At 59.3% G+C, this 11475-nt stretch overlaps 2 protein-coding genes across 2 annotated transcripts; both read left to right on the forward strand.

The window, feature by feature from the left end:
• Window positions 1-68: 68 nt before the first annotated feature.
• Window positions 69-6536, forward strand: CDK9 (cyclin dependent kinase 9). Its single transcript, XM_005146204.3, has 7 exons — window positions 69-244; window positions 567-648; window positions 1398-1488; window positions 3211-3377; window positions 3532-3703; window positions 3778-3926; window positions 5052-6536. The coding sequence occupies exons 1-7, from the start codon at window positions 153-155 to the stop codon at window positions 5415-5417; spliced, it is 1119 nt and encodes a 372-aa protein (XP_005146261.1). The 5' UTR covers window positions 69-152; the 3' UTR covers window positions 5418-6536.
• A 605-nt stretch (window positions 6537-7141) lies between these two features.
• On the forward strand, window positions 7142-11329 carry FPGS (folylpolyglutamate synthase). Its single transcript, XM_034067821.1, has 15 exons — window positions 7142-7195; window positions 7870-7998; window positions 8083-8136; window positions 8225-8289; window positions 8366-8480; window positions 8573-8650; window positions 8919-8980; window positions 9067-9169; window positions 9246-9323; window positions 9400-9544; window positions 9625-9723; window positions 9840-9990; window positions 10061-10136; window positions 10357-10426; window positions 10495-11329. The coding sequence occupies exons 1-15, from the start codon at window positions 7184-7186 to the stop codon at window positions 10914-10916; spliced, it is 1659 nt and encodes a 552-aa protein (XP_033923712.1). The 5' UTR covers window positions 7142-7183; the 3' UTR covers window positions 10917-11329.
• The last annotated feature ends 146 nt before the right edge of the window (window positions 11330-11475 follow it).

Genomic DNA, 11475 nt, shown 5'->3' on the forward strand with positions numbered 1-11475 from the left:
GCGGCCGCCGCAGGACTACAAATCCCAGCATGCCCCGCGCGGGGCGGTGACGGTGCGTGCAGCGGAAGTGCCGCGGTGGCTGTGGTGGCTGTGGCGGAGCAAGGGGCGGTCGGACCCGGTGCGGTGCCGTGTGGTGCCGTGCTGCCGGCAGCATGGCCAAGCAGTACGATATGGTGGAGTGCCCGTTCTGCGATGAGGTGTCCAAGTACGAGAAGCTCGCCAAGATCGGCCAGGGCACCTTCGGGTGAGTGCTCCGCCGGGCCCCGCTCTCCGCCACCGGGCGCGGCCTGCCCCGGCCTCAGGCCTTGGCCCCTTCGGTTCGAGCCCTTCCCGCATCCCTCCCTCTGCCTCCCCGGACCCTCGTGTTCCCACCGTGGGGCTCTGCTCTGTGCCAGGATATGGCGGAGTTTACCCTGGATTCAGTCCGGGCATTGCCCCGTGTTCCTCGGGGGGACGTGGCTGTGTCGGGTACGGTGCTGTTTGTGGTGCTCGATTGGGATTGTTCCTGCTCAGGAGCCCTTGGTTCCTTCCTTGTGCTGCTCACGGGTTTGTTTGTGTCGGTACAGGGAGGTTTTCAAAGCCAAGCATCGTCAGACGGGCAAGAAGGTAGCGCTGAAGAAAGTGTTGATGGAGAACGAGAAGGAAGGGGTAAGTGTGTGAGCATGGCCGGGCTCCAAGTGGGGAGGTCGGGACTGGGGGGGAGTTAATATTTGGGAGGGCAAAAATGCACTTTCACTGTGTTCTTTGACAATATTCATGGCTGTAACGTGGGTGTGGGCAGGATCCCAGCCCTGTGCCCTTTTGCCTCCCCTACCTACACTGTGATAGTGTTGGTCCTTGTTGCCCAGCCAAGGTGCCCCTTTTGGCTACAAAGGCACGTGGCAGCAGTGTAGTGCAGTACCTGTGTGGTGACTGGGCTGCAAGGAGCTGTTGCAGTGATGCTGCTCACACGTTCCTCCTCCCCTGCCACCCCGAGCACAGGGCTCCACGCTGGCTGTTGCTTGTGGAGGAACTGGGTAGCGTGTGGGAGGCACGTGCTCAGGGGTGGGCAGAGATGGGGTAAGTTAACAGCTTAAATGGCACAGGCAGCAGCCGGGGAGGTTGGTCTGCAGCTGGAGCCAGGCTCTGCCGTGTCCTGTTGTGAACAGGCACCATGGAAACACCTCTGTCTCATGGCGGAATGTTCATCACCACTGGTGCCTGATGGTAAATAAACTTGGACAATCCTGGTGTTTGTGTTGTATTTTAAACCTCTCATTGCCCTTCAGTGACTTGTCGCAGTGGTGCTCAAACAGGTCCCAAGCCAAGCAGCTATGGTCATGTCTTTCCTGTTCTCTAGGCAGGGGTGCCCTGGTCTCCTGCATCTCTAATCCTTGTTCTCTCTTTCTCCTTTCCAGTTCCCCATCACAGCCTTGCGAGAGATTAAAATCCTCCAGCTGCTCAAACATGAGAACGTGGTGAACCTCATCGAAATCTGCAGGACCAAAGGTAGCTGGCAGGGTCTGCCTTGTGCTGGCTGCTGCCTTTGGTGCATCCCTTCTTTACTGTTGATCAGGCTGGTGTGTTGTGCTGGGAGCAGGGTCCTCCAGCTGAGCATGGGCTTCTGTTCCTGTCTGCGATGTTGGATGCTGCTACAGCTTGGCTGGGAAAGCTCTTTTCAGTCCTGCTAGGATATCCTTGTGCCATGGCAGTGAATGCTGCCCGTGTTGGAAAACTCCCCTTTAAATAAGCCACCACCGGAGCCACTTTGAAGCAGAGAGTTCTCAGCCAGAGCTGATCTTGTGGCTGTTCACAGGAGCTGGAGCTGGCTTACGATGGTTGGGTTTGTGGTAGCTCTGAGCTGAGACCCACTCAGCATCCTTCTGTAGGTGACAGTAACGTGCTGTGAGGGCTAGAGCTCCGGATGGGGCTGTTCTGAGCTGTTGTATCACACACAGTGCTCCTCCACTGCGTGGCTGGCATGTTCAGTGCTCCTGGTCTGGCTCTGTGTCAGTGATACTGCTTTAAAACATTGGCCAGTTTGAATATATCAGTCTCTTAGATACATTTTTACTGGAAAAATGCTTTTGAAAGTGGCAGCCGATGCTGACACCACAACAGCCAGTCAGGCACTGCACTTAAATAAACACCAAGGGGCTCGTGATTGAGTTTAAAGAGCCCGGTCACTGAACTGGGAAAAACCCCTGGCTCAGGACCAGGTATTGCAGTTACACCAGTACTCCACTGCGTGTAGGTTATTGTCTGAACAGGTAGGAGTGAAAACCAGTGACAGGTTAATCTGTAATTCATTGGGAGATTAAGTTGGGATGACTGTGCCTGCCAAACCCAAGGTAAATATTTTTGGAGACATACAAGTTGCATGTGTTTTGTTGGAATTCCACTTTTCATCCAAATCCACCTTGACCTTAGTTTCCAGTGAAGCAGAAACATTTGCTATTCTCAGACTCGAAGGCTTCAGACTGGGCTGTATCCATGTAAGGAATTGCAAACCCAGTGTGGCAGGCAGGGATGTGTTTCCATGGGGGCTGAGCTCAGGCATCCTTTTCTGGTTGGAGTTGCTCATCAGCAGGTTTTGCTGATTACAGCTGATGAAAATCAGCCTTTCTTTTTATAGTGTTTTGCACGTGTGCTCTAGGAACAAAATTGGAATCGGTTGCTTCGTGTGAGGTTTCCTGTTACTGTAAATTGCAGTTGGAACTGGAATTTTTCAGTCCCTTTGATCCAGATCAGTCTACGTAGATGCAGTTTGAGGTTGTGGAAAACCTCACTCTAATCTTATATTATAGAGAGTTTTTCTGTTTCTGCATTTCCCCTGGGGCTGTCTTTGCTGGTGCCTCCTCTATCCCTGATGCCATCAGTGATAATGCTTGCCTGGCAGCGAGGTGTGTGTGCATCTACCAGCCACAGCTTGCAGGGAGGAAACCCCACAGCCGTTACTGCACAGAACAAGCATAAAGTGAAGCTTTCAAAGGATGTCCTTTCCTTTCCTTGCCTGGCTGATGGCATTCACTGCTCATCCTCATCCCCTGTTCTTCTGTTGCTGGTTGTGCTGTCTCAGTGCTTCTCTTTAAGAAGGATCTTGAGGCTCTCTCTGGTTCGCTGTGTTCCTGTGCCCTGAGGTTTTGTCTGGTGAGCAGCAGGGTGGCTGGGGAGGAGCTGTGATGGGGTTAAGGGTCCCTTGCTGACAGTCCCTCTTTGCCTCTCCCATAGCTTCTCCCTACAACCGCTGCAAGGGCAGTATCTACCTTGTATTTGACTTCTGTGAGCACGATCTGGCTGGTCTCCTCAGCAATGCCCACGTCAAGTTCACACTCTCAGAGATCAAGAAAGTGATGCAGATGCTATTGAATGGACTTTACTACATCCACAGGAACAAGGTAATAGATCAGATCCATGCTCTCCATGGCTTTCCAAGGAGCACATGTCTTAGCACAGGCTGGAAGGGAGTCCAGAGTCCAAGTGCCCTCTAGCACTAGGTACCCAAGGAGGGGACCTTCATGGCTTAACCTTTTGGTGTCTGTCCTCGTGCAGATCTTGCACAGAGACATGAAGGCTGCGAATGTCCTGATCACACGGGATGGAGTCTTGAAGCTGGCAGACTTTGGGCTGGCTCGAGCCTTCAGCTTGGCTAAGAACAGCCAACCCAACCGCTACACCAACCGCGTGGTGACCCTGTGGTACCGGCCACCGGAGCTGCTCCTAGGTACGAGGTGCTGGGCTCCACTCTTCTCTGCCCTTCTCCTTCCCCCAGGTGACTAACACGGTGTCTCTGTTTAGGGGAGCGGGACTACGGCCCCCCCATTGACCTGTGGGGTGGAGGCTGCATCATGGCAGAGATGTGGACCCGCAGCCCCATCATGCAGGGGAACACGGAGCAGCACCAGCTCACCCTCATCAGCCAGCTTTGTGGGTCCATCACACCGGAGGTGAGGGCAAGAGCATGGGGAGGGAGGAGGGAAGTGGTGATGTGGGCAATGGGTGGGATCAGTCATCCCTGGGTCTCTTCCCTGAAGTCCCTAACCCTAACTCTGTATGCTGGCTGCTGCATGCTACCAGTGCTGCAGTGTGGCAGGGAGGCTGGGGAAGCTCCTGCACATGCTGTTTGCCTCCTGGTTGCTGGGTGCACTGTGCTTTCCTTGTGTAAGCTACAGCTGACACATTACCTGTGTTCAACCTCCTAAGGAAAAGAGAATGAACCTGGGCTTCCAGACCTCCTTTGGGAAGGGCAAGTCATGTCTTTGAGCACAGAGAAGATGCTGGCTGCTCCAGTGTGAAAGAGCAGAACATTACATGTAGGAATCTAGCCTGTGTTTGGGGGTTGTCTCTCAGACAAACACCCTCGGAATTCCTGATTAAAGAGGAGTGGGGGTTTTTGGTCACCTTGAAAAGCTTCTTGAATTCTGACTTGTGATTCGTGGCATCCATCAGCTTAGCCGGGTCTGAGTGCATAGCCCTTGCTCAGCTCCTTATTTAAGAGCAGCTTGTCCTGCCCTCTGGTGGGGACCGAGCTGAGGGCTCTCAGCCTGTCTTGTGCAGGCAGCTGCAGAGGCCTCGTGGTACATACATTATGTGCATACATTATCTGTGTACACTGAAGGCACGTTCTTTTGTATGTAGATACCTGCTGTGGTTGAGAGAAGTGCTCGTGATTGCCTCATGCTTTGCTTTGTAAGGATAAAAGGTGCCACATATATCCCAGTTGTTATTTAGCAATGAGTTTTGTCACTCAACCTTTCTGGATGTTGTAGCTGGTTTGAGCTGTGCTCTCCAGTAGCAGTTCAGTGGGAGAACCAGAACTCCTGGAGCATCCTGTGTGCCATTCCCACACCGGAAGGACGCTGTCCTGACTTGTCCATGCATCTCCAGGCTTTAGAGCACCTTTTAGTGCCTTCTTCATCCTGTGGGAACAAGATCTGCTGGCTTGGAAGTTATAAACTAGTGTTGTCTCAGCAGACCTTGCCCTGGTTTGCCTGAAGGGGTTCACATCAAGAATGACTTCTTCTCTCCCTAGCTGTATTGTCTCAATTCCCCTTTTTCCTGCCTTTTCCCAGGTTTGGCCTAACGTGGATAAGTACGAGCTATACGAGAAGCTGGATCTCCCCAAGGGCCAGAAGCGCAAGGTGAAGGACCGCCTCAAAGCCTACGTGAAGGACCCCTATGCACTTGATCTCATCGACAAGCTGCTGGTGCTGGATCCTGCCCAGCGGATCGACAGCGATGACGCACTCAACCACGACTTCTTCTGGTCAGACCCCATGCCCTCGGACCTCAAAAACATGCTGTCCACCCACAACCAGTCCATGTTCGAGTACCTGGCCCCGCCGCGCAGGAGGGGTGGGCACATGCCCCAGCAGCCACCTAACCAAGGCAGGAACCCGGCTGCCACCAACCAGACCGAGTTTGACAGGGTGTTCTGAGCAGGGGTGGTCCCCAGCAGGGTCCTGGCTGGGGGAATCCAAAGGTTCCTTTGAGCAGGGATTGTCCCAGTGAGGTCTCTGCCTGGGAAAGGACTTTCTTCAAGGTGAAGTGCCTTGAACCGAGCTCTGTCCTCTCCTCATGCAGCAGCTCAGCCACTGTGGAGCTGTGTGACTGGCAAGACTTGTGTCCCTGCAGCTTTGCACAGAGCCTGCATCCCCTCTTGCAGCAGCCGGTAGTGGTGATGTTAATCTTGCGGAGCCATCATTATGGACCTGGTGATGGAGAAAGTGACTCTGTTGGTGCTGAGGCTCCTGGCAAATGGTGCTGTGACCAGCAGGACTGGGGGTAGCTGCTGGGAGATGTTTCTGCTCTCTTGGTTGATAGTAGCTCCTCTCTTAGCTCCTCTATGGTGTATGTTCTGAACCCTGAAGCTTTGATGTAGGTCGAGGCAGGTGCTTCTGAGTCATGCAGAGCTGTCCTGGGGAAGGCAGCGTTGCTCTAGGCAGCATTACAAACTCACTGGAGTTGGGCTCCAGCCTAGTTTGGGTTTACTGGGTGAACTGGGGGTGGCTGGCAGAGCTTGTTCCATACAGCCATGATTTGCAGTGGGAATCACTGGGCTGTAGCAGCATGCAGTAGCTTCATTGCAGGCTGTCTGCTCTCCCCTGGAGCTCTTGGCTCCACTGTAGATCCAGGGCACTGTGATGGTGTGTGATCGATCACCTTCTGGACCCTTCTGGGACCAACTCAGTCCTTCCCAGCTCGCTGAGCACTTTGTCTTCCATGGCCATCAGCTGCAGATGGCTCACTGAGCCCCATGGATCCCAACCAGGTAATGTATGTGCCATGCAGGGGGTGATAACCTTTGCCATCCGGTGGGTTGTCCGTTAACCAGGCTAATGGCTAAAGCCACGTCGGTAGCTTAAGGTCTCAGGGGAGGTGAGCGGGCCGTTCTCAGGACACAGAGTGAGGCTGATCAGGGGTATGTACAAGGTAAATCTCTTCTTGTGGGGCTCTGATTGTGGGGGGGGGTGTGTGTGTGGGGTTTGGTTCTTTTGGCTAAACCGGGGTTGGTTTTAAGCAATAAGCCAGATGGCTTCAGCCGGTTGTGAATAAACATGATGCTGTCCAAAAGGGCTGGGTTTAACCTGTGTGTCACTGCCGCTGTGCTCAGCACCTCTGGCCCTGCTGAGGGCAGGCACCCAGTTTGGGGCTGGATGGGGGCATTGCCATGCTGGTGCCTTGCTCTGCCTGCCCCTCCCCCCCCCCCCCCCCCCCCCCCCCCAACTGGGGCGTCAGCGCTATCAGTGCTATGGGGGGTCAATGCTGCATGGGCAGAGGGGGTGCTGGGGGCACGGGGTGAGGGTGATGCTGCCGGGGCAGGGGCTCCCCCTTGAGCCCCAGTGCATGGTTGGGGGGTTTGGGGTCATTCCCCTGCACCCGCCCCTCCGCATGGCTCCGGCCCCCCCCAGAGGTCCCTCCATGGTGAGGATCGGAGCTTCCGGCTCCGTTATCCGGTGTCCATCACAAACGCGTCCTTGTCCCCCCCCCCCCAAGACGTGGCGCAAGCGCTGCCCGTTTCCAAGATGGCGGCGGGGGGTGTGTGTGGGGTGGGGGGGAGGTGGGCGTGGCCTCGGTGCGGCGGCGGCGCGGGGCGCGCGTGCCTTGGCGCGGCGGGATGGTGGCGCGGGGCGCGCGCGCGCTGCGCGGGGCTCTGCGGGGCGCGGGGCGGCGGTTCGGCACGCGGCCCGCGCGCGCCCCCGACATGGACTACCAGGTACGGGGGGGGGGGGGGGCGGGTACCGGGGGGCGGAGGGGGTACCGGGGTTTCCCAGGCCTGCGGGGGGGGAGGGGTCTCCACGCTGCTGTGGCTCCGGTACCGGCCTGCGCGGCTGCCCCTGCCCCGCCGCCCGTTGCGCACGCTCCCGGTCCGCAGCCCTGCGGCCCCCGTTGTGGCACAGGGCAGCCCCCGGCCTGCATCGCCGCGGGTGCCCCGAGCCTCTGCACCAGGGCCCCACTGCCGCACGCACAGTGCCGGGGCCGGGCCCATGTCCCCCCGGTCGCGGTGCTCGGTGCCACCTGTAGCGGCGGCACCGGTGCCCCACGTGCTCGTTATTGCCTCATCGGCGGCTCTGTTTAACCACGAGGGGGGCGGCACCGAGCACCGCCCGCGGCACCTTTGGGTGCTGTGGGTGCTGGTGCGGGGCCAACGCCGCCCAGGGAGGTGCGATCCCTCCCACCGATAAATGCGCCCATCCCCGTGGCATCGCGGCGCCGGTGCTGCCGGGGGGTGGGGGGGACACCATGGCGGAGATGCCGGAGGGGTGGCTGGCGGAGGACGCTGAACCCGATGGGGCGCTGCAGCAGGCGCGGGGCGGTGGGTGCAGGCCCGATGCTGCGGTGATGGGCGCCGCTCTAACCAGCCCTATGGCGGGGGGGGGATCGTTCCAGGATGCCATCCGGACCCTCAACACCCTCCAGACCAACGCCAGCTTCCTGGAGCAGGTGAAGCGGGAGCGTGGAGACCCCCAGGCCCAGCTGGAAGCCATGAGGGGCTTCTTGGAGAGGAGCGGGCTCAAGGTGAAGGGGGTACCCCCAGTGATGTGTGCCCCCCCCCCGTGCTGGCAGCCCTGGGGGTCTCACCGGGTGTTTGACCTCCGGCAGGTCGAGGACCTGGATCAATTGAACATCATCCACGTCACAGGGACGAAGGGCAAGGTGAGGCGGGGGGGGGGGTCACCATCATCTGTTCCCTTTGCTCCTGGCCCATTGGGACGGGGGGGGGGTTTAATCCTGCTCCCTGCAGGGCTCAGCGTGTGCCTTCACTGAGTGCATCCTCCGCAGCTACGGGCTGAGAACCGGCTTCTACAGGTGGGTAAGGGGGGTCAGGAGCGGTTTGGGGGGTGCTGGTGGTGCCGTAGTTGACTGTGTCCGTCCCCCCCTTCAGCTCCCCTCACCTGGTGCAGGTCCGAGAGCGCATCCGCATCAATGGGCAGCCCATCAGCAGGGAGCTCTTCAGCAAGTACTTCTGGCTTGTCTACAACCGGCTGGAGGAGACCAAGGTGGGGATGGGGGGGGGCTCCCACCCTTGGGCCCCCCCCCACATTGGGCCATGTGTCCCGTGCTGTCCCCTTACCCCCGCTGTGCCCAGCAGGACCCCGCAGATGGCAGCATGCCGGCGTACTTCCGCTTCCTCACCATCATGGCTTTCCATGTCTTCCTGCAGGAGAAGGTTAGGGGGGGATGGCACCCAGCTTGTGATGGGGCCATGGGGTTGGGGAGGATCCTTGTGGATGGGGGCAGATGGGGTCCAGCTCCATGTTGGGGCAGGACTTGCATCAGTTGTGCTGTAATGGGATGCTGTGCCAAGTGGATGGTTTCCCATGAGCAAGGCACGTGTTCAGGCATGGGTTTGCAGGGCAGTGATGCCTGCACCCCTGAATCCATGGGGACATGCACTGCTGGTGGCTCTGATGGCTTTGCTGTCCCTGTGTCCCCAGGTGGACCTGGCAGTGGTGGAGGTTGGCATTGGTGGTGCTTATGACTGCACTAACATCATCAGGTAGGAGCTGTGGGGCACAACCTGCCCTATGGCTGTCATCCCCATGGTGAAGGGGGCAGCATGGACACCACCGCACTGCATCCCAGGGCACCAGTGGTGTGCGGGGTCTCCTCCCTGGGCATCGACCACACCAGCATCCTGGGGGACACCATGGAGAAGATCGCCTGGCAGAAGGGAGGCATTTTTAAGGTACGGAGACCTCTCCATCCTGCTCTGTGTGTTCGGGGTGCGCTGCCCGTGGTGCTGAGCACCCCTGTGCCCACAGCCCGGCGTGCCGGCATTCACTGTGGCACAACCAGAGCGGCCACTGGAGGTGCTGAGGGACCGAGCGCAGGAGCGGGAGGTGAGCTGGGCAGCAGTGGGGTGGATGTGGGGCACCCCATAGTGGGGAGGGGGGGGCTCAGCCTCCTCTTCCCCAGTGTCCCCTCTACCTGTGCCCGGAGCTGGATGACTTTGAGGACCACGATGCTCTGGAGCTGGGGCTGGCAGGCTCCCACCAGCGCTGCAATGCTGCCCTGGCCCTGCAGTTAGCACGGACGTGGCTGCAGCGCCGCGGCTGCCGGGGTGAGGATGGGGGGCACAGGGATGGGGGGTCAGACCTTGCTGTGGGCCCCAGAACCTCAGCACAGCGCCCATCCCATCAGGTCTTGGGGAGCTGAAGGAGATGCCACCAAGCAGCAAGCTGACGGGGAGACCGGTGCCACTGGCACCTGCATTCAAACCCACCGATGCCATGATCCAAGGTGCAGTATGGACATGCCATACCCCCCATCTCATAGGGCTTTGGTGAGGGCCTGGCTGCCTGTCCCACATGTGCTCCCTATGGGGTCCTAGCCATGCCCTGTGCCCCCCACCCAAGGCCTGCGGGACACGGAGTGGCTTGGCCGGACCCAAGTGCTGCCCCATGGCCCCGTGACGTGGTACCTGGATGGGGCCCACACCACCAGCAGCATCCAGGCCTGCGTGCGATGGTTCCGCCAGGCTGCCCTCAGCCAGGACAAGCCCCACAAGTAAGTAGGGGGCACACGCACACAGGGGGGTCCCCATGGGGCACTGGTGACTCATCCTTTCCCACCACAGCGGCTCCGAGGTGCGAGTGCTGCTCTTCAATGCCACGGGGGACCGGGACACGGCAGCGCTGCTCAAGCTGCTGCTGGTGAGGATTTGGGGTGCAGGGAGGGGGTCACTGGGTTCTGTCTGTGCTGGGACCTGCTTCGGTGTCTGTGTGGGGAGCAGTGGGGTGGAGCTGATGCTCTGTGCTCCTGGTTGTGTCCCACCTCCATCCCTGGGTGCAAGGGGGGACTCGGATCACCCCCTCCCTGGACCCATGTTCCCTGGTCCCATGTATGGGTCCTGCAGGCTCCATGTCCCCACAGCCCTGCCACTTCGACTACGCCGTCTTCTGCCCCAACTTCACCCAAGTGACATCCGTGACCAGCAATGCAGGTGGGTGTTGGGGAGCCGGGGTCTGCTCCATCCCCGACTCCCCTAATCCCAAACCCCATCCCTTGCAGACCAGCAAAACTTCAATGTGACAGTGGAGAACGCGCTCACCCGCTGCCTGCAGAACCAGCAGACCTGGACACGGCTCCTGGAGGAGAAAGGGGGCCAGGACCCCTGGCTCCCAGCCCCACTGCGGGTTGGGGGGCTCCTGCAGCCGGCCCCTTCCCGAGGGACCCTGCTCCTCGTGCCCCCATCCCCGAGACCCCTCAATTCCCCATCCCTGGTGTTCCCCTGCCTGGCGCAGGCGCTGCGATGGGTGGCGCAGGGCCGGGACCCCCACCTGGCAGCACCCATGGGTGCTCACCCGCACCCTGCCGCCAGCAGTGGGGCTGTGCTGCTCCGGGAGGCGGCTGCCATCCGTGTCCTGGTCACTGGGAGCCTGCACTTGGTGGGGGGGGCCCTGCGGCTGCTGGACCCCACTTTGTCCCAGTGATGGGGGTACCCATTGGAACACCCCGAGGATGTTTAGAGGTGGTTGGGGGGTTCAGGGCACCCCCAACCCCATCCTGCCTTCACCCTTTTCACCCCAGTGCCTTTTGCCTGTGCCCCCATGGGGACATTGGCTATGGGGGGGGATGCTCATGGCCCCCAGCCCACCTCATTGGGAGGACCCCTCATTCTGGGGGTTGGCCCATGGTGTATGGGGGGGGGGGTGTGGTTTTGGGACACGGTAGTGGGGAGCCTCAGGCTGTTCTGAGCCCCCCCCGTCCCCCCCCCCATCAGAGTGGGACTAATTTAATGTAGGAGAGATTTTTATTATTATTAATAACAGTTTGTAACTTGGACGTGGAGCTGGGGGGGGGTCTGCCCATGGCCCCCCCATGCTCCCAATAAACCTCTTGCTGCTCCCAATGGTGCCTGCTGCCTGCTTGGGGGGTGCAGGAGGGCTGCAGGGCACGGCCTGGGGACACCCAGTGCTGCCTCCCCTGCCTGTCCCCATTTGATGGGGAGCCTTGGCGGGGGGGCTTTGGCAATAGCTGCTCTCTGCCTCC

This window comes from Melopsittacus undulatus, chromosome 11, assembly GCF_012275295.1.
Source record: "Melopsittacus undulatus isolate bMelUnd1 chromosome 11, bMelUnd1.mat.Z, whole genome shotgun sequence".
In the NCBI taxonomy this organism is placed as follows: domain Eukaryota; kingdom Metazoa; phylum Chordata; class Aves; order Psittaciformes; family Psittaculidae; genus Melopsittacus; species Melopsittacus undulatus.